The 26,013-nt window shown below is 44.3% G+C and overlaps 1 protein-coding gene across 1 annotated transcript; it reads right to left on the bottom strand.

Annotated features, from left to right (window-relative positions):
* Positions 1-6,985: 6,985 nt before the first annotated feature.
* On the bottom strand, positions 6,986-13,504 carry C7H1orf53 (chromosome 7 C1orf53 homolog). The gene is made up of 3 exons (XM_035123556.3): positions 13,174-13,504; positions 10,252-10,353; positions 6,986-7,262 (listed from the first exon to the last, which is right to left on the bottom strand). Exons 1-3 carry the CDS (start codon positions 13,414-13,416, stop codon positions 7,191-7,193), a joined length of 417 nt encoding a protein of 138 aa, XP_034979447.3. The 5' UTR covers positions 13,417-13,504; the 3' UTR covers positions 6,986-7,190.
* Positions 13,505-26,013: the final 12,509 nt, after the last annotated feature.

Genomic DNA, 26,013 nt, shown 5'->3' with positions numbered 1-26,013 from the left:
GGAGCTGAACTTGCTGGATCCTTTGCTTGCGCAAAGCAAGTCCGAACCCTCCCTCCGCACAGAAACGTCTTTCCTTTGACCTAAAGGTGGATAGAACGATCATTAAACTTACCGCAGTGCCCACACAGCCAAAGGTGCATACATTCATACGTGCAAGGGATGCTTGCAGCACCAGTCCCGAACTCTACAGAAAAGCTTCCTGATTATTACGCTCAATCTAAAACGCCGTCCTTTCCCATAGAGAGCGTTTACACGCTTGTTTAGCGAACAGTCTCCAAACGTTGAGACCTGTATGTGTGGATCGGGGCTCTTTAACGTCCTGCCAGACGGTAGGAAGAATGGTTTAAACCAGTGGATACAGATCCATTAGGTATGGCGAAATGCTCGTTGTTATCGAACCACCCATAAAAGTGCTTAGGGAAACACAGTCAGGTCACTTTAACTCTTCGGAGTTGCTTCTTGCAATACACGCGCGGCGCATTTCCTTCTTTAAAAATGACACCGATTTCCAAGGCAGCCTTGGGCAAGCCACTTCTTTTCCTAGATGTCAAACGCCGCTCATAGCGCCCTGGGCTTGCGGAGAGGCCGAGCAAGAGAAGTTGTTCTCCATGGGAACAGATGCAGCGCGAGCAAGGCTCCGATCCAAAGCTCATCTTTTCCCTTCATCTGAAGGCACCCAGTTCAGGGAAGTTTTTAGTGCGTTGTGTTGTATTGTGCTTTTACTATTTTTTGTTGGGAGCCGCCCAGAATGGCTGGGACAATCCAGTCAGATGACGGCATCGCCATCATCATCGGAAGAATTTAGCACAGGCTGGGATTTCCTATTAAAATAAAGGTAACTGAAGTCTGCTGCAATCCTATACAGTATACACACTTCACTTACTTCTGAGTAAACACTCTTAAAAGGCTTTCTCTGTATACGGTATTTCTTCTTCTTTTCCTTAAAAAGAGCTTCCCCGTTTTAATTAATTGCCCAGAAGGGAGACAGGAAACGCGGCCTGCCGCCAAAGCCACCTGCTGCGACAGGGCTCAATAATGGACTGCTCCTCCTTGTTTGTCCCTGGAAGCTGAGGAAGTGATCTCAGTAAGACTCGTGCAGGGGATCCATCCTTCAGCTGTGAAGATAACCAAGGAAGGGAGATTTCCTGGGCTGGAATCCGGGAGGGAGAGACGTTGCTGCTGTTATACGTAGAGAGAGAGCCAGTGTGGTGTAGTGGTTGAGTGGTGGACTCGTAATCTGGTGAACTGGGTTCGCATCTCCGCTCCTCCACATGCAGCTGCTGGGTGACCTTGGGCTAGTCACATTTCTCTGAAGACTCTCAGCCCCACTCACCTCACAGAGTGTTTGTTGTGGAGGAGGAAGGGAAAGGAGAATGGTAGCCCCTTTGAGACTCCTTCCGGTAGTGATAAAGCGGGATATCAAATCCAAACTCTTCTTCTTCTTATACTAAGCTGGATCATGAATAAGCAGTGCATTTTAAGTATCTATTAACCCATCAAAAATCTTCACTGAATGCAGTGACTTGCTTCTGGTGGTGTTGCTCAAAGAGAGCCAGTGTTGCGCAGTGGTTAGAGCGCTGGACTAGAGCGCGGAGTTCAAATCCGCAAGTGGCCGTGAAGTTCAGGGGATGACCTTGAGCCAGTCACCAGCTCTTAGCCTGACCTACCCAACCGAGTGATGGTGAGGGTCATGCGGAAGTAGAGTGTGAGCTATGTAACCACCTTGAGCTCCCTGGAGGAAAGGGGCGGGTAGGGATGCAATAAGAACGAAAGTTTTCTCTGGAGAGAAAAGTGCTGAGGATGACACCGCCTTACCGAGAGGTAGCTCCCGCAGGCTGCAATGGCGCACGCTTCTCGGATGCACCTCCAACCTAAACACGACTAAAAATGAAAATAAATTTGAAAACCTCGGAAGCGCGCCCCCTGGCGTTCAGTTCCATGGGGAACTGAGCAAGGTATGTTACAGACCCCATGTAGTCCAGCATCCCGTTCTCACAGTGGCCAGCCAAATGTCGGTGGGAAACACACAAGCAGGACCTGAGCACAACAGCACTCTTCCCCCCACGCCACCTGTGAATCACAGTGACTGGTATTCATAGGATCATAGAGCTGGAACGGACCATGAGGGTCATCTAGTCCATCCCCCTGCAATGCAGGAATCTTTTGCTCAACATGGGGCTTGAACCCGCAAGCCTGAGATTAAGCGTCCCATCCTCTACCTACGAAGATTCTAAACCAGAGGAGGAGAATCTGTGGCCTGCCAGTTGTTCCTATCATCCCTGACAATCTCTGATTGCTGCAAGGGCAGCTGGGAGTTGTAGTTCATCTGAGACCCTGTGTGCTGCTGTGGGAAGAGTGCTGGACTAGAACCTGGGAAATCAGGGATCACATCCCCTGTAGCCAGTGAAGCTCACTGGGTGGCCTTATTTCCCCCAAAGCCTCCCTCTGCATTTTCAATGGGATACATATGTAGAGAGATGGCAGAATAGACTTATTTAATAATGGGAATGTCACATTTTTTGAATGTTGCAGCAATTTAACTATTTCCTACTTGCAGGAAGGGAAGTAGATATGCTCTGTAATTAGGAAGGGCATGATGTTAGCTGTAGGGAGGTTGTTGTGCAAGTGGGGGAGCGTGCAAGTGGGACACCGCTGCCCGCCCTATCCTGAAGTGCCACTGTCCATTCTACCACTGCAGGGTTTCACCTGATTCTGCTATGTTTGTTGATCAAACAAATAAGCACAACAAAAGCTAAAATGCATCAAAGGTCACACCCCCCCCTCCCAGCCTCTTCCCTCTTGAGTTGTGGAGGCAAGAAGTTTGATATTGCAAAATGTGCCCTGCTTTGTATGGCATGTGTGAGTTTGATTGCAGCCATAATCAAATAAAAAATAAGTCAGAAAGATGGACATTTTTTCAGGAAGGTGGAAGCAGTAACCATCCCTTCCATTTTGGGTGCAACAGCAGCTCACGATGAACTATTGTCTCACTTTTCCTTGAATAAGGAGGGAAGGTGTGTACAACTGTTGGAGTTTATTTTTATTTTTATGTGTGTTAGAAATTATAGGTCTCAACTTTTTTTAAAATAAAATCCTGGTTTGTATATTCATCATCCATGGTCTTTTCCAAGGTCTATAAGAGATACTGGCAATTGGATCCATAATTTATTGAAGCCACATTTCACAGTGGCAGCACTAGGAAAAAAAATATGGGGGTACACAGAAAGGGGGAAAAGTATATTTGTAGATGTGTGTTGTATTCTGCCCAGAGTGGCTGGGGCAACTGAGACAGATGGGTGGGATATGATGATGATGATGATGATGTTAAGCTCTCTGAAATAAAAAAGTATTTGTTAATGACCAAAGTCTAGCAAACTAATAATAATACAATAATAATAATAATAATAATAATAATAATAATAATAATAATAAGTGGATGGGTGGAAATGAACTCCTAGTTTGTAGTGGAGGCGCTTGCACCCTGCTCCCGCTCTGACACCACCCATGTTGCAACATACATCCTGCTCATGAGAAGAGTGATTTGGAAGACAGCCTTACTGACTTCCATGAAGCGTCCAAGCCACACAAGTGTGTGTTGAACATTTCCAGCCAGGCATCCCAATCCTGAGGCGGTTGAGCTGATTGACTGAAACATTAAGACAGGTCTCAACAGTGGAACGGCTTGGGCTTAAATCCAAGAACGTCAACTGAAGACTGGCTTGTGTGTGTGTGTTCATCACTGCAGCATCAAAAGCGCAGGGATGGGGTGTCTGTGGCCTAAATCTGGCCAGCCATGTCTGTCACTCTGCTCCCCACCCCCACACTGCATGGGCCACACACTTTCTTCCTCTGCATCGGTTCCACTTGCCCTCACCAACTAACTGTTACATGCCTTTTGTGGTAATTGTGAAAATCAAATGAAAAAATTCCAAGAGCTCTGGCCAGGTAGTGGATTAATTTTTAGAAAGTTTTAAGTTGAGAATAATACAAATTCCAGTAGCAATCCAGTTTTTAGAAATCCAGGTCAAGGCCCTGTTTCGATTTATTCTTCATCAGCTGGAATGACAAAGAGTCTTACATTAAAAATGTGTCTTAGGGTATTGTATTACATTCTGTCTTCTTTATATATACACAATTATATACAGAAAATTCCAACAGAGAGAGACAGCACATCTTTTGTCATCTTTACATAGGAGATATATAGAAAATTATATATAGACTTATAACAAACAAAGAATGCTTACCTCTAGTTTCATAGTTTCAAGGTCAAAGCGTACCTTTCATGTTTTTCTAACTTACTCAATCTGTTTGCAGTATTTAAATAGAAAACTAGGTGTGGTCTACTATCTAATTAAAGGAACAGTACTACATTTGCAGATGCTGACTATGGCTGCAACAATTTAAAGTTGCAGTGGCATGATTTAAATACAGGCTGTATAAGAACACAATATTGATTATAAGAATGCTGTAAAATCAAAACTGTTATTCAACCCCCATGGATGTAACGTGTTAAAAAGATTTATGAACTTGAATTCTTGTTGAAGGAGAAGTCTGTCGTTGTTCTTCTGGTGAAAGTGGGCTCAGGCCCGGCTCTAGGGGTAGTCTCGGTGGCGCAGGGCGCTGGGCCGGCAGGAGGGCGCTGTGCGACGAAGCCGTGCTGTGCACTGCGCCCGTCCACCAGGGCGGGGGCGCTGGAGCAATCTCTGCGCCACGGCGCCCGACTGGCTCGAGACGGCCCTGAGCTGGAGGTAGTTTCCATATTATGAAGAATAAAAAATCATCCTCTGTGTGTTTGTGTTGGGTGTAGTGTTCAACCAATGCTGCCTCCATGATCTGATTTTGAATCCTGGAGCGGTGTTCGCTAATTCTAAGTTTTATGGGTCTGGAACATTAGCCAATGTACATTTTTTGGCATGGACAAATCCATGCATATATGCAATTTTTAGTGTTACACTTACTGAAATGTCTTAAAGTAAACTTGAACTTAGATAAGGCATCGGAAAACTCCCTCACCTGTAGAGAATATTTGCATACATTGCATCCTCCGCATCTGAAGTGGCCCGAAGGAAAATCCTCTCTAGGTAATGTTTTGGGCAACATATCAGATTTCACCAGAAGGTCTTTAAAGGACTGTGTTCTTCTAAGTCCAAAAAGAGGTGGTTTTTCACATCCAGGGATGTTAGCAAGTAAATGCCAGTGTTTATAAACAATGGCTTTAATTGAAGCTGTGCGAGGTGTAATCTGTAGAGTGGATGTGATGCGGTTCGTATTTTCTTTATTCGTGCGTAATTTGAATAGATCCTGTCTATTTATCTTATCCACTCTTTGTAATGCTTCAGATAATGTTTTCTGTGAATATCCACGTCGAATTAGGGAGGTGGTCCTTGTCCTCCCAGAATTGTTATAATCTTGGTAGGATGAAGAGTTTCTCTTAAGTCATAGAAATTGTCCGTATGGGAGGTTTTTGAGTAGGTGAGGTGGATGGAATGAGAGTGCATGAAGCAGGGAGTTGCGATCTGTGGGTTTGTGGAAGCAGCGTACTTTAAGTTGTTGATGGTTGTGGTAATTGTGGCAGTCACTGCCACTTGCAGGTGAGAGGAAGTGCCGCTGCTGAGAGGGCTGGCTAGACTGGCAAAGGTCACTCTCTTTCTGCAGTACCAGTTCACCTGGCATCCTCCCTGTGCACTGAGAAAGGAGAAACCTTTTCTCAGCATGCAGAGAGGAAACCTGCAGAGTCTTCCTGTTTTTCAAGCTTGCTGTGGTTCCTCTCAACATAGCTGAGAAGGGGGAGGGGGGAATCTTTTTTTCTTAGCAAAGTTTGCAAGTGGAGGTAAATGCCAAACCCACTCCTTTACAGTCTTCCTGTCCGTTTTGCAAATTAAACCTTCTCTCTTTCCCTTGGTACACAAATTCGTTTACCCTAACATGTGTGTGTGTGTTGTGTCCAGTGTGTGTCAGTATGTTTAGCCTCTGCTTGCTGGCCCCAGGACTGCTTTCCCCTGAGGGAACTTGCCCCTCAAGGAGCAAAATAGTTCCCTGCCCTGCCCATGCATGTGCAAATGATCAGGCAGTGATCCAACTTGACAGGCAGAACTTTCCTATCACTTCAGACAAGATGCTTTTCAGTAGAGTTCATACATTCAGTGGCCAGCCAGGAATGGTTGGGTCACCTAGGTGTGCTCTCTCTTTCTCTCTTGGAAGATGCAAGATCTGCTGAGGACTTTCATATGGGAGAAGGCACCACCTCTTTCTCACCTTGTCGGCAATTTTTCCCAACTGCGTCACATCCAGCTGCCGCTCATCAAGTGTAGAATAATCTGGTGTAACAAAATCAGGTGATACATACATGCAGGGGAGGTGGTCTATTAGTGCAAGCGCAGTGTCTCACCAAGCTCTGTCTGCCCTCAGCCTGCCTCCACCTGCTTACTACTTTGCTTACAACCAGTCTATGGGGTGACACTGACTGTTAGCTCCTCCTCCTTAGTCTCAGTCTCCCCCTCTTAACACAGCAGGGAGAAGAATGAGAACAAAACCAGAATGACTCTGCCTATCATTGGCTCTGGCTCCCCCTGCTGGTGGCCTCCCCCCTGCTTCTGCCCTACAAGTCCTAATGGGCACCAGCTTCCACCGCTTACACGTCCGAACAAGCCAAGTCTGCAGTTGCTTAAGAATATCTTGTTGAGCTTGCAGCCAAACGAACACACATTTGCAGAGCAAATATAGTAAAAACATTCAGGACAAAGATGTCAATCCAATGATTGTGTTATGGATCAGTTTGGAGACTTCCTTTCAGCCTTGTGCCAGAAGAGAATCTGTCTTTTAAAGTCACCTTTAAATGTTTCTCAAAGAGTAGCTCAGCACCACCAAGCTAAACAAAGCTAGCCTGAGAGTGGCTGGTTTCTCCTCTCCAGCCTGATAACTCTGGAAGGCAAAGCAACCATCTCTTCCCAGCCAGCCACTTATAACACCAGAGAAAGGGAAAGCCTTGTCAATGGCTCAGCGCCACTGGAGCACACATGGGGTTTTTATTTTATTGCAATTGGAAAATATTCAGGATGCAGAACAGCAGAGGTCAAAGGAATGGCATTATGCAAAATATGGAAGCTGTAGGGGGCAGAAAAGAAGGAAGAAGTGGGAGTGATGGCTGACTCCCGCTCAACTTCATGGTATGATGCAAAAGGCTTCGATCGTCAAGCGTAGAAAAAGGAATTGAACCGCTTCTTTTTGGAAGGATCTTTAACATTCATCTGACCATATGGACACTGGAGAAAGAGAGAGAGAGATGGAATAAGTCATTCTTGATGAGGCCTAAACATTGCCCATACTTAAAGACAAAATTAATGATGTCCTATAAATCATTTGTGGCCTCGGGACTTGAAAAGAGAGCGAGCAAGAGGAGAGGAGGAGGAACTGAGCCATGCACCCCCCCTTTCCTTGCCCTCTCCCCAAACAAATGGTCCTAATTATTATCCAAGAAACCTCCTTGCTAGATATGTCCCTACTCATTGTACAGTTTCTGAGACAACCACTACTCCCCCCCACTCTTCATGCAATCCTGTATATTTACCACAGTGGAAGAAAAGAGATCTCATTGAAGTCACTTCCTGAAACCTCACATAAGATGGGGAGACGGGAATAGATTTCTCTAGTCACCAAACACAAAGTGAAAGCCAGAATCTTTTGTAGCCAGATCCTACTTGAAATTTGGCAATAAATCCAACTGTGTTCAATGAGGCTTACTCCCAGGGAAACGTGCACAGGACTGCAGCATTAAAACTCACAATTCAGAGTGTTTTGGAGAGCAATGTGAAGAGGGTGATTCAAGTCCTATATACTACAGATGCAGCGAGGTATTTAATCACTTTCAGATGACTAAATAAGACAGGAAAAAGGCTGCTTGTGAAGAGTCAGGAGGCTCTTCACTTTCTCTCTTCTGAACAGTTAACAACAACAACAACAACAACGTTATACCTCACCCTTCCTCTTCTGAGAGTCCAGGGTTGCTAACAATAAAATTACAGCACAAAAACAAAATTAAAACCACAATACAAAATACCATATAAACAGTCAACGTTAAATTATGGTAGATGCACTGAACTGTTTTTTTTTTTTTGTGTCAATGAACTGTGCACTATAATTGCTTGGGCCAATGTTGGTTGCTTTGCAGTACTGATCTATAGTTGGACAGGATGCCAGTTGCTTTTTATTCCTCTGCAATCCACCAGGTGTAGAGCTGCAATGCTTAGAGGGTTCACCAGTCACATTAATTCATTGCAACCCTTTTCAGGGATTAAAAAGATGCTTCTGGTGAATTCTGCAGGAGCCTCAATGGTGAAAGTTAAAATATTGAAAATTATTTAATATTAAAAGTTAAAATATTTTGTAGACAAGTGCTTAAACCTGGGGTGGGAAACCTGTGACTCTGCAGATGTTGGACCCCAACTTCTATCCAGCCAATCATCAGGATACAAGTTAGCCATCCCCGACTTAAACAAACCTCAGTGGTCTGCATCATTTTATAACATAGCTTTCTCCTTTCCTCACACAGAAGAGAATGCCTCTTCCACAATGGGGCCTATCACAACTCTTCCATCTATACTCTGCTGGAAGGTAGCCCTTTCTCTGCAGAAATATTGATTTATTAATGTGTAAGCTTAACTGATTAATTATTAGCAGTAACCTATAGAACATCCCATCTGCCATCTCTCAAATTATGGAAGCGGAAAATTTGGAATAAGATGGTGATGAATAAAATGAGAGGGAAGAAGTAACTCAGAAGACACATTTCAAAGGAATTGGACACTATTTATCCAATATTGGAACAGATATAGAACTGAGAAGCAAGCGTCAATGGACATTTTGACAATGTGCTAAAATTGATTAGTTGACATTGAAACTGGAAGATGCGCTTCCCCCTCCTTTTCACTCAATATGGTCTTTTTCAATATGATTTTTTTAATATGAAGAAAATAAATGTACTGTATATCAAATAATTTATTTTAAAATAAATAACTCATATGGAGGTAATTAAGATTTCCTTAACGAGATGACAGCCCAGTGTGGATAAATGAATGGATTTAAATGTTTTAATATTTTTTGTATTTTATTGTTTGAACTCTGTTCAAGAGGATTTGTATTGACTGCGCGGGCAACAAAAAAATAATTAATGAAAAACCAGTGTGCTGAGGATTGTGAAATGTGGGTGCAGGGAGAGTGGAGCCATTGACTTATGACATCCCATAAGCTACTCTGTTGTTACCCCTCCTTTCCAGAACAACATTTCTGGGTAAGAGTCTGGAAGGAGCTCTTGACATTTGCTATAATGAAATTCACATGGAAAAGTTAAAGCAGTAATAAACAGTTTGAGAAGGACCGTCGGGATGATAAATGCCCCCTCTGAAAATGTTTTACATATCCCAGTGCTGAATGTTTTACTTGGGGTGGGGCCTATTGATTTTAGTGGGCATTACACCCAGGTGGTGGGTTCAAGGTTATAGTGGGGGGATTCAAACCAAGTTATTATGATCTGTTACTGTCAAATGTGGAAGCAATAAACTTGCTAGTGTGTTCAAGAATATTTTTTTAAAAAATAATGGCTGAAAAAGGGAATTGATGCTACTTAGTAAAGTATACAAGGCACTCGCTGGCACTTAAACTGATTAGATCTCTTATTTTATTTGTCTTCTGTAAAAAAAAAACATTTTTAACAGCAACTCAAAAACCAAGGTCATAAGGAGCAGAGGCTATACAAAGAGCATGGCTACATCTTAAATCTACATTATGCCCGATCGGTTCACCCTAGCTATTTCTGTTCACCCAAGCACATCTCTCCAGAAGCATCTGTAGGAATTTGGAGGTCGTCGTCAAGGTTAGCTGTGTTTGCAAACCTAATCGCTGGCTGCCTAGAACGTGTTCAGGTTCGTTTCTTGACACCAGCAGAAACGGATAAAACACCCTTCTTAGCCACACTGGTTTATGAGGAAGTTAATTCCACTGAATTAACTGAGCGAACATGTGCAGGATCATATATACAAACAATATGTACATTTTTTTGAGGGGACAAAAACAACTGCAACTTATTTCCATCCCTGGCAATTCAACTGCCTTCCCCAGAGAGGCTTTCATATGTATCCTTTTTAAGAGAACAGGTGTGCCATTTACCACTTAAATTCATTTTAAAACTGACTGATTTGTTGATGGAGCACCTTCCTCATGGGAAACTGATAGGAGGCAACAAGGTTTAATACTCACGTGTCTGCAGGAAGTACCACAGCAGTGTCCTCTCTGCAAATGGGCCACTTTGGTGAACACTAGGTATCCAGTGACTGGATCTATGTAGTTATGCTTCCCAGCCTATTTAAAACACACACAGAGAGAGAGCAGCAGACCTTACTTCTTGTTCCCCTGTGATTCCCACTTGACAAATGCACATGGAACACCCATTGTTATTGGAGTAGGGGTTGTGGGGGAAGCCAAGCAAGCCAGGAGAACAATGGGATGCCGCCTTTAGTGCAGTTAGATGTTTCTTTGTTTATTTATGCCACACTTCACCCTACCCATTCTTCCAGCTTTATTCTTTTTCTGAGTCTGCATGGCCAGCCCGACAGGCAACTTTTAGGGCGCTTCCAGACTGTCACCATTTTGCGGTGGGGTTCTAGTCACATACGGGCAAATTCAGGTTGTGCAATTATAGCCGAATGGGGAGGTCTTGTGTAACAAACTTGCTTCTGCCAAAAGTTCAGACCTTTTGTGATAAAGAGAGGAATGGTGAAGTGCACTGGCATCTATTCTCCCTGCAAACAAATCAGGATGAGTGCTCAATAGGCAGGTTGCCTGGAAGAGCCCTAAAAAACAACAGCAGGTGCAGCCCATGGCATCACTCCAGAGACTCCCAGTATACTCCAAGATAGTGACGGAGAGGAGGAGGGATGTGAGGAGAGGTAGAGACAAAGGAAACATTGCAGGGTGTGCGTGAGCGAGTTTGTGTAGAGCCAGGACATTCCGCTTCACTTTTGGAAGATGGCTTCGCACATGTTTGTAAGACGGTTGGCAACATTCATCTGCCCTCTGCAAAATTCTGAAATCCCTTCGTTTCACGATGATTTGCATACAGCAGTGTTTTAGTGTAAGATGGGATGGCGAACAGGAATCTCGCTTGGAGCAACTAACCGTCTTGAGCCAGCCCTGTGCATTTGCCTGCTTTTCAAGGCAATTCAGAACGGTAAAAGGAAAGCCAGCTACCATAATTTTTGTCCAAGTGGCAGATGCCTTTCTAGCTTGGACGCAGCATTGCCAATTGTAAATGGATGCGAAGGAATTTGTGCCTCAGCGGAGAGGTGTTAAGCAAAGTCACAGCTCTCTGGGCTCAGAGAATAGTAATGTTCTGCAGATGAGTTGTTTTCCACCTCTGCAGTGGGGGACTCTGGGGTACCCCAGTGAGAAGGTCTGTGATGGTAGACAAACTTGGTGCAGTTTGTGCACCATTTTTATTTTTTATTTACTCTGCAATGTGTCGACACAGGGAAGTGTTGGGTGTATTTCAGGTAGTGATGAAGAATGAGCTCAGAATGTGAATTTCCCCAGCTCATATTCCAAGGAGAGCATCCTTGCCCTAAAATTATTCCTCTGTTCATAACTGAGACTATAGTCATTTGCTATGTAACCCAAATTTTGCACACGAAGCTGAATGGTGTGACCTGCATAAATTATGCAGATCAAGTATATTTGTGCATGGCTGTTTATTTCATATGATTTATTCTGCCTCTGCTCATTGTGAAAAGTGGTATGGAATGATTGCAGGCTCACCCACCCATGGCCCTCCAAACCTTAGTTAGTCACATTTCTGGCTTCTGCGACTACACACATGCAGCTAGCCCATCTTCTGTTATAACAATAAGATCTAGAATCTTATGTTAAAGAAAGCAGAGTTCCTCTTAAACAAGCCAAATTCTGCAACCATTACACATCCCTACCACCCACCCTAGTTAAAAACATACAGGTTTCCTTGGTGAATCAGACCCAGGGCTGACAAGCCTAGCATTCTCTTTCAAACAGAAGTCAGCCAGGTGTCTCAGCATTTGCAAGCAGGGTGTGAAAAGCAACAGGCCTCTTGTGTTCTTTGTTTTCCGGAGTGTGGCATGGTATACTGCCTCTCTCCATGCAGGTTCTATCTATCTATCTATCTATCTATCTATCTATCTATCTATCTATCTATCTATAAATGTAAACTGGGTATGTTCCTCCGCCTCCTATGTTCTACAAAACCGCTTGACCGATTGCGTTCAAATTTTGACACAAAGTCAAATGTGACTGCACGAGTGTCCCCAGACCGTTTTCAAAGACAGATGTCACACCCATGCAATGTAAAAAACCCCAAAACCCCGTGTTCAAAATCTCCCCACTCAGATGAAAGTGCATGCTGGGAAATAGACCAGAGAAGCAGCGTCTCCATTGGCTGCAATCAGTGAATCACAAAATTCCATGCCAACCAACTGAAAACAGGCCTTTTGCAGCAACAAGGCCCAGCATTGCCCAGCCGACTGAATAGGTTTGCAGACTAGTCCGAATAGAGGTGGGGGCTCCCCTGGGTGGGGGTGGGTGGGGGAGGAGAGGGTGGGAAAGGTCATGGATGGGACAGGGGGAGGCCAATCACAGGGATGAGCCACAGGGGGGGGTTGGGGGAGGAGTCTGAAGGAGGACTCTGAGGGCCCATTTAACAGACTAAGCAACGCATGGCAGGGCCAGCTAGTTTATCTATAACAACTAATTACAACATATAGCTGTCAAGTTTTCCCTTTTCTCGTGAGGAAGTCTATTCAGCATAAGGGAATTTCTCTTTTAAAAAGGGATAACTTGACAGCTAAGTAACATCAGTGTTGGTGGGTGGAAATGAGAGGGCATGTGTTTAGGATTATACTGGCCATTACAAACAGTAGTGGCCAAACAGTAGCTAAAGTCACAAAGCATGCAGCAAGCGTGGCAATCTGGTCTTTCTAAACGGATGCCCTTGCGAGTTCCGAAGCTTCCCTAGTGCAGAAAAAGACCACACCTTTGCTAACAGAAAAAGACAAGTCTCAAGTCTGGCACTTGCCCTGGTTTGCAGAGCAGCAGCAGCAAAAACCCGGAGCGCCAAGGCGGCTGCGCCAAGACGAGGCAAAAGCGAAGCGGACTCACCGCGCATGCCTCCTCGTGGAGAGCCACCACCCTCTTCTCCGCTTCGGTTAACCCTTCCCTGCCCTCGCAGGTGCCCGCCTCCCCGGAGCGCTGGGCCGCGGAGCAGCCGCTGCCGCCGCCGTCAGGGAGACTTCCTTCCCCGTCCGCCTGGCCGTGACTCAGCGGCCTTTTGCCCCGCTGCCCCGGGGGCTTGCAGAGGATTGCCCTGCTGCTGCAGCAGCGCGCAAGCGATGTTGCTGCCATGAGCGGGACGGATCCAGCCCCGGTTCTCCCCCTGGGCAGGAGCCGCGGTCACTTCCTTGCCCAAGAAGCCGCGTCGGGCTCCACCCCCCCCTCTCTGTGTGTGTCGCTTTAGGAAACGTTCCGGAAGCCACCAAGGATCGGGGCCCTTTCCTTTAACGCGGCAGGAGAGGGTGCGGCAGGAGAGGGTGGCAAGTGTGGCGGGAAGATTCAAGGACAATCAAAGGAGCATTTAAACATTTCAGTTTAGTGCAGTATATAGCATGAAAATAACTTTTTATTTTTATTTGCAGAAGGTGTCTTTTCAATAAGAGAGCAAGGGCACCAAGTGTTTGGTTTGCACACATACTTGAGGTACACACATATGTAAGAGGCTCATTTGGAATTATATTTTGGGGAAGATTTTTAGGAAAGATGCTTTGTTTTATACCTTCTGGATGTCCCGTGAGCTTTTTATAAAGTACTTGTGTTCTACGTTATAAATCCAGCCCTGCTAGTTGTTTACTTTTGTTTCTAATGTATTTCTCATCAATTAAAAAAATGGCATGGCACCAGCAAATTTTTATTCCAAAAGTGTGGCCCAGAGAAAAAAGATGAGAACCTGCACAAGGAATAGATTGTAGAATCATAGATTTGTAGGGTTGGAAGGGGTTCCAAGGGTCATTTAGCCCAACCCTGAGATTCCTGCATTGCAGGGGATTGGACTAGATGACCCTTGTGGTTGGGGCAGCCATACGTCTGGGATTTCCTGGACATATCCGGGATTCATCCATCGGAAATAGTGTCCAGGCGGAATTTCTGAAAATTGGTATAAATGTCCTGGAGAATCTGGGCGTATGGCAACCCATGTCGGAAATGGGTGGTGGTTTTTTTTGGGGGGGGGGTTGAATTTCCTTAAAATTAGCTGAACCACTTTGGCCCAAAAAAGCAATATGGCAACCCTACTTGCGGTATTTTCCATCTCTATGATTCTATGTTATTTTAAAATTTACACGTTTGTAAGCTTTTACAAGCAGTATCCATAAGAAATAATACCATCCATTATCAAATAATAAAAGTGCACCTAGCTGGATTACAAGTTTTGATAGGCTTGCAAAAAGAAGCAGCAGCTTTTTAATGGGCATCTGAAACAGTGCAATGAGGGTGCTTGCCTAATACAAATCAGCAGGGAGTAAATTCCCACCATGACACACACAAGCAGCATGAACAGAGCTGGAGGCACACGTTAAACACACCCAACTGAAAAACCAAAGTCCTCTGCTCCCACTTCGGATCTCTAGTGACATAAGATGTCCACAGAGCCCACAGCTTTGCTCCCTGCACCTGTGCATAGTCTGCCTCAAGCTGCAAGATTCGCAAGCAGGAACATTGTATCTCCCTCTGGCCCAGAGGGAAGGGACTGGGAGATCTGGATGAGTCATCTCCATCAGCCATCACCTAGCTTTCTTGGGGAATCTTCATTCCCATGGCACCACACCACCGGGTTATTAACACTCCTTTGTCAAGTCCAGGTATTGCCACATGGAGAACTATACTCTAATTGGAAACCTCCCCCCTCTCATATGTATATATGCATAATTGGAAACCTCCCCCCTCTCATATGTATATATGCATATAGTTTACATACACACACAAACACATATACATGCATAAAGGTAAAGGGACACCTGACCATTAGGTCCAATCGTGACCGACTCTGGGGTTGCGGCGCTCATCTCGCATTATTGGCTGAGGGAGCCGGTGTAAGGCTTCCAGGTCATGTGGCCAGCATGACAAAGCCGCTTCTGGCGAACCAGAGCAACACATGGAAACACCGTTTACCTTCCCGCTGTATTTACTTGCACTTTGACATGCTTTCGAACTGCTAGGTTGGCAGGAGCTGGGACTGAGGAACGGGAGCTCACCCCGTTGTGGGGATTCGAACCGCTGACCTTCTGATCGGCAAGCCCTAGGCTCAGTGGTTCAGACCACAGCGCCACCTGCGTCCCGTTCATACATACCTGCAATAAGCTGTGGAATGCCCTCTCCACAGAGTTGTAGCCTTCCTTGGATGCCAAAGACACACCTCTTTGCCCAGCCACTCTCTTCTCTTAAGGGCAATTCCTTTCAAGCTGATTTTAATATGTTTTTTCCCCCATTTTTGTAACCTGCCCTGGGACCACATGGTGAAGGACAGGTAACAAATCTTAACAACAACAACAACAACAACACATACACACACATTTGCAACCTGTCTTTAAAACACATTCTATTCCCTCAAAGAATTCTGGGCAGTATAGTTTTTATGCCTCACAGAGTTACACTTCCCTTAATGAACTTCAGTGCCCAGAATTCTTTGAGGGGGGAATGTGCTTGAGAAGATACAGTGGTACCTTGGTTCTCAAACTTAATCCATTCTGGGAGTCTGTTCGACTCCCAAAACCGTTCGAAAACCAAGGCGCAGATTCCGATTGGCTGCAGGAGCTTGCTGCACTCAAGTGGAAGCCACGTCAGACGTTTGCCTTCCGAAAAACATTTGCAAACCGGGACACTTCTGGGTTTGTGGCATTCGAGGGTTGATTTGTTTGGGAGCCAAGCCGTTTGAGTACCAAGGTACCACTGTATAGTGGGCAGGGTACACAGCCTAAAGTCATCCACCTAGAGCGATTGTGTCTATTCGCAACAGTTCTCCAGAGTCTCAGGATGTTTCCCAGCAGCTTCTACCACCTGATACTTTTAACTGAAGTTGCCCCTGGGGGGGAATTTGCATGTAACATATATTTTTCCAAAGAAAATAGGGACATTCTACTCCTTAATAAGCTTGCTATTTATACCCTGCTCATCTGACTGGGCTGCCGCAGCAGCTCTAACCATATATAAAAACATAATAAAACATTAAACATTTTAAAACTCCCCTACACATATGTCTTCTAAAGGTTGTAAAGTTATTTCCTTGGCCAGGGGGTCAGATAGCTCCATCCTCTCCAACATTTCTCCAATAAAAATAGGAATGTCCTAAGGAAAAGAGGGGCATTCCAGGATTGAATCAGAAACCGAGATGACTTCTGTAAATCTGGGATTTTCCTTGGGATTTGTTTTTGTTTAGTCGTTTAGTCGTGTCCGACTCTTCGTGACCCCATGGACCATAGCACGCCAGGCACTCCTGTCTTCCACTGCCTCCTGCAGTTTGGTCAAACTCATGTTCGTAGCTTCGAGAACACTGTCCAGCCATCTTGCCCTCTGTCGTCCTTGGAAATTAGGGACACTTGAAGGGTTTGATATATGCACCATCAAATTGTAGCCCTTAAGGAAGGCCTTGCAAAGTGAATCCTTTAGTGCTGTCTATGGTCTTCTCTTCAGAGAATGCCAACTGGGCCCTTTACCCAGTTGTTTTTCCTTAGAAACTATCCCTGCCTGGTGCTTATGTATCTCTAAGGCTACTACTATATTCCTTTCTGTAAGAGCAACACTGTAAGGTTTTGAGAATAAAACCCAGGCTTCCATAGTCGGAATGCTTCAGAAGTGAAGGGTATAGAAAATTTAAATACGGTACCTCCCTTCCCCACTCCAGCAACAGATGGGGACATATAGCTTCTCGCCACAAACATTTAAAAGCTGGAAATCTTGGCACCCATTTGAATTCACACAGAAAGGAGGCTAAGAAATGGGAGCAGTTTGAAAACCTAATCAGGTTGTACCGTAGATGATGATCCCCAGGGGAGATTCTATGCATATAAGAGCCTCATTAAGAGCCTCCATTGTGCTAATCACATAGGGAAACTTTGAGTAGGGTGTATTGGCTAGCGTTGGATATGTGTTATTAACAGAGACGGACTACCAGCAAAGTTTGAAGTAAATATGTATGTGATTCTTTTTCTTTTTTTGATAACCAAGTAAGCTTATCTCTGGGTATTTCTCTCTTTTCTTCCATTTATACACGTATCTGTCTAGGTAATCTTAGATTCTAGCTCACAGGTTTGCAATAGGTGTGCACCCCCATTATACATTCTGTGGTCAGATAAGTCTGTTTCGCTGTAGAAGTTTTATTTGTGGAATAATAAGTTGGTTTGGATTAGAAGGGAGATGAGGGGAGGGATAGTTAAATAATACTTTTAAAGAATAGAAGCGCAGAGTATGCTGCTAGATGTACGATTTAACATACTAAGAACGTCACCTTTGTTTTTGTTTGCTTGTTAAAAGCTGCTGTCTAGCCATTTTTTTCTGTAAAATGGAAATTGACAATGGGTGGGCAATGCCTGCTGCAATCTCAGAAGCTAGGGCTAGCCAGATAAGAATTGCAATAGTTTAGGGAAGTTTTTAATGTTGGATGTTTTATTGTGTTTTTAATATTCTGTTGGGAGCTGCCCAGAGTGGCTAGGGAAACCCAGCCAGATGGGCAGGGTATAAACAAACAAACAAACAAACAAACAATTATTATTATTATTATTATTATTATTATTATTATTATTATTATTGACTGGGGTTCCATTGTCTGCATAACTTATTGCCATTTTATGTGCCTAGCAAAACCAGAATAAATTATGCAAAATAGTAATAGAATAAATCAAACAACATAAGATAACATTAGCAAACTTCCCCGTTTTGTATTTGGGCTGCGTGTGCACATTTAAATCACTTCCTCCCCCCCAAATAATCCTGGGAATTGTAGTTTACTCTTCATGAAGCTACTATTCTCAGCACCCTTAACAAACTACAGCTCCCAATATTCTTTTGGAGGGGAACACTCTTTAAATACGCTGTAAGCATATGGTGTGTATATGTGGCCAAGGTAGGCTGATCACCAAAGTCAGCTTTTATTATTGCAGAACTGAAGGAGGTGTCCGTACCTCCTTGGAAAGACAACCCACTCATATTCTGGCTTTAAAGCGTTCTTCATCATTACTAATCTTGAAAATTCTGTCAGCTAAAAATAGGCAGGGGGAAGAAAATATATAATACCAAGGAGGTGAAGAAATGCATTAGACACTCCTGAAAGCAACCCCATAAAGAGGCTATTTTACTACAATAGTCACAGATTGAGAAGATAAATACTATTGAAGTACAACTAGATTTGCACACAGGATGCATGCAGCTACAGGCAGAGCAGAGTGTAAGAAAAAGGGAAACGTACACCCAGGACTGGTTCTCCAAAAGGCAAAACGATCACATCAGAACAGATGGATTCCTGCTGGTGTTGTAACATGATCAACTGTAGTCAAGGAAAAAGAGATGTTATAATACAATACAAGCACAGAGCCATTCTATTGCACCAGTATCCAATATAAAAACGCATCTGTTCAGCTGTAAATTCTTAGTGAAAGAGGCTGGAGGGCTGGAACGATGGATAATTCAAGGTTTAACTTCTCTTCCTGAGCATGTGTAAATCAACCCTTGATTTGTTTGGGAAAGCCATCATAGGGACTTCAGTTCCTCTTAAGGAACTAGGGTCATGGTGAAGAATCTCAGTTGTTTCACTGCAGATCTAGGTCTTCGTTGCATGACTTGTGAACATGCAGAAACTCCAGGGACGTGGTGGTTGCTCTGAATGGAGCTTCTCAGCTTGTGACGAGCTAATGGGAGAGTTAAGAAGCTTCTCCAGAACTTAGACCCGTTCTGAAGATGCATGGCTTCATTCTGACCATGCCCAAGAGCATCACTGGGCTTGCCCATTCCTCTCACTACAATTTAGTTTGTTCTCTGTGAGCAGTTGTGCAGGACTCTCTCTAGAAATGGCATTTTACATAGCAGTAAGGTTGGGTTTGCGTCAGGGCCGGCCCAATGCATTTGGGCACCTGAGGTGTACCACAAAATGGTGTGCCCCTTGCCAGGGAAGAAGGGGTGAGTGAAGATCTACAATGTGAACAAAGTGGGGAGTCAAATAGCTTCCCCGGTGGTTGAAGTGGGAACCAGAGGCCACCATGGAGGGTGAAGGGGCTTGCTCTGAATCGCTCGTACAGCCCAGGAGACCACTGAGAGCAGCCCCGGCCATTTCCTCCCTAGGGGTGGAAAGAGACCACCAGCATCTCCTATTTGCCAAGAGGCTGCTTCAGGGGAGGCACTAGGGTGGCTGCTGAAGAGGCGGCAGATCTTCCTTGGATGTCAAATATGCTGCCCCCATTAATCCTGCCCCCGAAGGCGGTTGCCTAACCTTGTCTCATGGGTGGGCTGGCCCTGGTTTGTGTATTCCCCACCACCACTCTGTCTAAAATTAGCTGGAGGAGGAAGAGGAGAATGCCCGAAACTTGCATACCACAGGGATGGAAAACATAGGTGTTACAGGCAGCAGGAATGCTGCTGGATCTCTTACTGAAAGCAATAGGAAGCACAAATGATTGCAAAGAAGGAAAACAAATGAATAATGAAACAAATGTGGATTTTAACAAATTACTAAGGCAATGAATGAGGTTTTTTAGTAATGAAAGCTAATGAAATGATGGACCATTTTTTTAATGCATAGCACCCCTAGTTGGTACAAAGTGGCAGTTGTACAAGAGAACTTGTGTCTAGTGCAGGCTTCCTCAAACTCGGCCCTTCAGATGTTTTGAGACTATAATTCCCATCATCCCTGACCACTGGTCCTGCTAGCTAGGGATCATGGGAGTTGTAGGCCAAAAACACCTGGAGGGCCGAGATTGAGGAAGCCTGGTCTAGTGTGTGCCACCCCCAGCCTGAATTTATGCAAGCAGGTCAATTCTGCATGTGGCAACGCTTCCTGTGACTAGTTCAGTGTGAGCTGGGAAGTCCTGCCTGTCTGGGCAGTATCCATGTATGCACACTTGTCATGAGGAGTCTTTAGAGGAAGAGATTATGTCCCTAACAGATGCGAGTAAGGTTGACAGCTGCCAAGGTGACTAGTTGTGTTGCTTCAGGCAAGTTGCTGAAATAGCAAGAGGCGCTCATCCATTTTTAAAGCCAAATATCATTGGTTTGATTCTCAGAGCATCCAAAAAACTATTGGACTTGTGCTTCAACCAGGTGCTCAGTTGATCGTCACATGATACAATCAGACCACCTAGAAGAACATCATATGCATACAGTAGAGCTTGGGCATGGTGAGGGGGCTAGGATGGATAAGGGATATAAAAAGTTGGGAGTTCTTGTGAGCTAGGGAATCCTTTGACATCCAGCTGCTGGGATTAAGGCTTCCTGAGGGAAAGCCTCCACAGAAAGGTGAGCTCACAGTTGCATAGGATGGTAGGGAAGACAAAGCGATCTCCAAAGTGTATGTGTCAGTGCTTGCAAAAGGAGTAGTGACTGAAATATGGCGCTTGCTTTGATTAGGGGTAGCATAGAAAGGACAGATTTAGATTCCTTGGGGTGATGACCATGTATACTCCTTGGACAAAGGACAGGATGAATTGTGTAATGGCTTTCAAAAATAATAATTTGAACCTGCTGTTGAAGTTTGCATAGAGCAGGCATTCCCAAACTGCGGCCCTCCAGATGTTTTGGCCTACAACTCCCATGATCCCTAGCTAACAGGACCAGTGGTCAGGGATGATGGGAATTGTAGTCCCAAAACATCTGGAGGCCTGAAGTTTGGGGATGTCTGGCATAGAGTGATGCTGGAAATGCAATAAGGATATAATTAGAAAACTCTGCAAGCATATATGTCACTCCTGGTAATGAAGCTGGGAAACTATGTACTGGGAGATCAGCTGCTACTCTCTAAAGTACACCCTGGTAGAGGAAAGGGTCTTCATAGGATAGGTACCTACCGGTATTACTATAGCCCCCCTGATTGCCCTGTTTTGCAAGTTATCCACTATGAATTCATCCTTCTTGAATATGAACCTGAACCTTGAATATGAACCTTGAACATGAACCTACCTAGACCCTGAGATTGTCTTCTGAGGCTCTTCTTCATGTGCCGCCTCAGTGAGAGGTCTAGAGGGTGGTAACATGAGAATGGGCCTTTTCTGCACTGACTCCCCGTCTGTGGAATGCTCTCCCCAGGGAGGTTCGCCTGGTGCCCTCATTATACACCTTAGGCGTCAGGCGAAAACATTCCTCTTCAACCAGACCTTGGGCTGATTGATATCTGATGCCCTTTTAAATGTGTTGTGGGGATATTGGTTTGTTTTTGTTTTTATTATGTATTTTGTGTGTTTTTATCTCATATTTCTGTGTTGTGAAATGAAGGTCGGTATTCAAATCTAAATGATAATAATAAAGGAAGATTATTTGTTTAATTAATATGTAGCCCTCCCTTCCTCCTGAAGGAGCCCAGGGCAGCAAACACACAATTAAAACATCTAAAAACAATTCCAATACAAATACGAATACAAATGCAGACTGGGAAAGATCTCTACAACAATACATGGCAGGGAATTCCAAGGGGTAGCTGTAAACAAGACTAAAGACCCAAATCCTACATTGTGTGGAATGGACAACTAGATGAGATCGTATCTGCAGGAGGCCCTGTAGACACACAGTTCTAGACATGATCTGACCAGTATCTTGTGTAAAAGGTACCATTAATTTATTATCCCGCATTGCAGAAGGGTTGACCCTTTTGTTCCTTTCCAACTTTACAATTCTGTGATTCTATGATTCCAAGCCACTGTGTACTTAAGAAACAATTGAAAATATACTCCACAGTAAGCCCAAGAGTGGGGATGCCACTCTGCAATGTTCTATTTTATTTTATTGCATAATTTATTCCGCACCCGCCACTTTTGGAGAGAGGCACCAAAACCCCCACCCTCTGGTCACTGAAACTCATATTCAACAACTCCTCTGGCTTTTGAGATTTCGCCAAATATTGCCCCTAGACTTTCAAACATATCTTTACAATTTAAGGGTTAGAAAAGTTTGTTGTGGGTTGGGTTTTTTTTAAATGAAAGGTAAGGTCAATTCTTGAAGTCACATCTCCCCCAAGCATTTGCAGTGCCTCCTAGCTTGATGTCATGAGCAGACCTCATCAATACACTTCTATTTCCTTCCCCCTGGTAATGAATGAAATATTGAACAAAGCAGGCCGATGGCTGATCCCGGGGGGAGTTCCACTGGCTACTCCTCTCCAATTTGAAAATGTTGCCTTTTAGCAAGATAGTTCTTACTCAGTTACGTGGCTGAATAACCCCTCCTGTCCAAGTCAATGGGATTTAAGCAGTCTTAACTGTTCATAGGTTGGCAGCGCCTGTCTCTGCTCTTTAACCAGTTCCTTACCTCTCTGACAATACGCAGTGTTGATTCCAAATAGACCAGTTTGAATACTAGCTCTATACTCTATCAACACTGTTACTAAAATACAAATGGTCTAGATTTGCTGCATAGTTGCCTTGAGTTTTCCTTTCCCTTTTTTATAATAAAATGAAAATGTGGTGCATTCGGTTTCTTAAGCAGATATTTTCTCATCTTCCTAATACAGTTGTTTTCTTCACAAGAATGGACACCAGCAGGCCAGCATTATAGAGTTGTAGTGCTCTTACGCGCACCCAATCTGCACTACTTCTTCCATGTTACAAATTGTACATTCTTTTAGCCTTCATTTTTAACAGAAGTATTTTTATTGAAAGTTTTCAATGCAAAATACAATGAAAATCAAACTAATCCAAATAACAGAAATAATAAGAAAACAAGAAAACAAGAAATGAAAAGAAAGGAGGGAAAAGAAAAGAAAGAAAGAAAGAGAAAGGAGGGGAAAAATAACTATAAGGTCCCTTTATCACATCTATATCAGATATCAGATATCATATCATTTAGCCACACACAGGAAAATAAACCCTCCCAGCTCCAACCTGGGAACTTACTTTTCCCACTCTCTACCTTTCTGCAGGGACCACCTTTCTCCAACTATCCCCTTCCTATGTGTGTCCTCAATCCAAAATAAAGGGCTTCTAATAGTGAAAACAAAACAAAACAAAACAAAACAAAACAGCAGTTCTTCCCCCTCTCTGTCACTTACATTCTTTTAGCCTTCAGATGATGTTGACATTAAGCAAAGCGTTGTTTTTTTAATGGCCTAGTTTGTATGCAAGAGTAGCTATTTTCCAGTCACAATACTCTCCCTCCTCCTTTCTCCAATGAGTTGATGGATTGAAATTTTTGCTAGTGGGACTACCACGTTCATTTGCCAATGAACTTTAACATAGATTAACACCCTGGATTTAAAGAAGGTTGACTTGGGGGTGTTTCAGATATTACACAATGCCGGGGATACAAGAAGCACAAGCGACTTGTACTTTGTATTCTTCATAACGTCTTAATTGGAAAACGTGCATTATAGAATCATAGAATTGTAGTGTTGGAAGGTACTCTGATGCTCATACCTGAATTCAGCCTGGAATCCATCCACAAAATTCAGCCTGGACACTGAGATCTAGCACCCAGGGGCCTTCTAGCACCCAGGACGGGCGCCACTACCGAGAAGGCCCTCTGCCTGGTTGCCTGTAACCTCACTTCTCGCAGTGAGGGAACCAGCAGAGGACCCTTGGAGGAGAACCTCAATGTCTGGGCTGAACGATGGGGGTGGAGACGCTCCTTCAGGTATACTGGGGCGAGGCCGTTTAGTGCTTTAAAGGTCAGCACCAACACTTTGAATTGTGCTCGGAAACGTACTGGGAGCCAATGTAGGTCTTTCAGGACCGGGGTTATATGGTCTCGGGGGCCGCTCCCAGTCACCAGTCTATCTGCCACATTCTGGATTAGTTGTAGTTTCCGGGTCACCTTCAACAGTAGCCCCATGTAGAATGCATTGCAGTAGTCCAAGCAAGAGGTATCTAAGGGCATGCACCACACTGGCGAGACAGTCTGAGGACAGGTAAGGTCTCAGCCTGCGTACCAGCTGGAGCTGGTAGGCACCTTCCCTGGACACAGAATTGACGTGCACCTCCATGGACAGCTGTGAGTCCAAAATTATTCCCAGGCTGCACACCTGGTCCTTCAGGGGCACAGTACCCCATTCAGGACCAGGGAGTCCCCCACACCTGCCTGTCCCCACCCAAAGTACTTCTACTTCTTAAACCTCAATCTGTTAGCCACCACCCATCCTCCAACTGCCTCCAGACACCCACACAGGACATTCATTGCCTTCAGTGGTTCTGATTTAAAAGAGAGGTAGAGCTGGGTATCATCCGCTTACTGATGAACACCCAGCCCAAAACGGTTGATACTTTCTTGTGTTTTTAATATTTTGTCGGGAGCTGCCCAGAGTGGCTGGGGCAACCCTGTCAAATGGGCAGAATATAAATAATAAAATTATTATTATTATCTAGTCCAACCCCCTGCAATGTAGGGATCCTGCTCACAGCTGACCCTGGTTGGGCTCAAACCACCAACCTTCTGATGAACAGCTAGACGCACTGACCCATTGCTCCGCAGTTATTATGCAATCTTCTTAACTGTACATGCCTGTTAAAATGTGCTGCAAGAACCACACAATCAGATGCTGAGCAGCTGGGTACCAGCCAGTCTTTGTCTGGCTCTCCTCTCTGGGTCTTGATCTCCTGCTGCTTCCCCAGACCTCGTGCTTCCCTGGTGACAGTTCACCTTTCTTGGCTCTTCGTTTGGCTCTTGTTTCTGGCTCGTCATTTGGCATGTCACCTTAGTTTCAAATTCGGGGCTCCGATGTCAGATACCAGTTAACTTGACGGTTGGCCAGGACATTGTATGTGACTGGAAAGCTCCAGAAATATACTTTGCAGAGTGGCTTCATGCAGTAACAGAGGAATCAAATACATTGGTGCCTTGGTTTAAGAACAGCTTAGTTTATGAACAACTTGGATTAAGAACGCTGCAAACCCAGAAGTAGGTGTTTTGGTTTGTGAATTTTGCCTTGGAAGCACAACATGTTCCGCTTCCTGTTGAGTGCAAATTGAGTCTCCCATTGCTATGGGAAAACATGCCTTGGTTTAAGAACATTAAGAACGGACTTCTGGAATGGATTAAGTTTGCAAACCAAGGTACCACTGTATTTACATGTATGTGACTATGGCTCTATAGAGTGCTTAGATTTGTGCTAAGCACAAAAATAAAGACACAATCGAAAATATTTGATACAAAAAGAGGGGGGAATTAGAGAGACTCTCAACAAAGGATGGGGGATAAAATCAGTTCAGTTTGCACTTAAAGGTTGACTTGCTGAATTACACTTTCCATAGCAGTTTTCAAACTGAAATGCAGAAAAGGTGGTGAGGGCACTGGATTAGTGTCTATGGGGCTGCTGCTGCACTGATCAAGGAGGCTGGAACATAGGCCACCGGATCCCATATTACACCCTGTTTCTGGACAGATGAGGATGCCTCCCTTTCATAGAAGGGAGAAACTCTGCACATGAACAGAAACCCTTGGACCAAATGTTCCACATTTTTGAAAAAAAAGAAACCAAATAAAGAGAGGGAAAATGGCAGTTGTATTGTGAGCATGGTCTATTATTCAAATATGGGCTGTTACATTTTTAATATCCTACATGGTAGGATAATATATGCTCTTAGTTGAACTAAAGGCTGCAATGTAATCAGATTCAACTGATAGGAGTAGGAGAATGACTAGTCCAAGCGCTAATAATCTGCTTTGGAATCTGCACAGACACCAGGTTTTGATGCTACATCTGCTGTTTTAATGTAATCAGAGAGGGATGATTAAATGTAAGGGAGCCTTAGTTAAGTGATTAATATA

The sequence above is a fragment of the Zootoca vivipara genome, chromosome 7, assembly GCF_965207765.1.
Source record: "Zootoca vivipara chromosome 7, rZooViv2.hap1.1, whole genome shotgun sequence".
Lineage (NCBI taxonomy): Eukaryota > Metazoa > Chordata > Lepidosauria > Squamata > Lacertidae > Zootoca > Zootoca vivipara.
This window is presented reverse-complemented; position numbering and strand designations above follow the sequence as displayed.

Bases quoted from the DNA above. Each gene is read 5' to 3' on its own strand.
- C7H1orf53 (XM_035123556.3), bottom strand. From the start codon at position 13,416: ATGGCAGCAACATCGCTTGCGCGCTGCTGCAGCAGCAGGGCAATCCTC. The intron at 10,354-13,173 runs GTGAGTCCGCTT...TGTTTTAAATAG, and splicing joins TCCACGAGGAGGCATGCGCG to GCTGGGAAGCATAACTACAT. The intron at 7,263-10,251 runs GTGAGTATTAAA...CTCTTTCTCCAG, and splicing joins GTGGTACTTCCTGCAGACAC to TGTCCATATGGTCAGATGAA.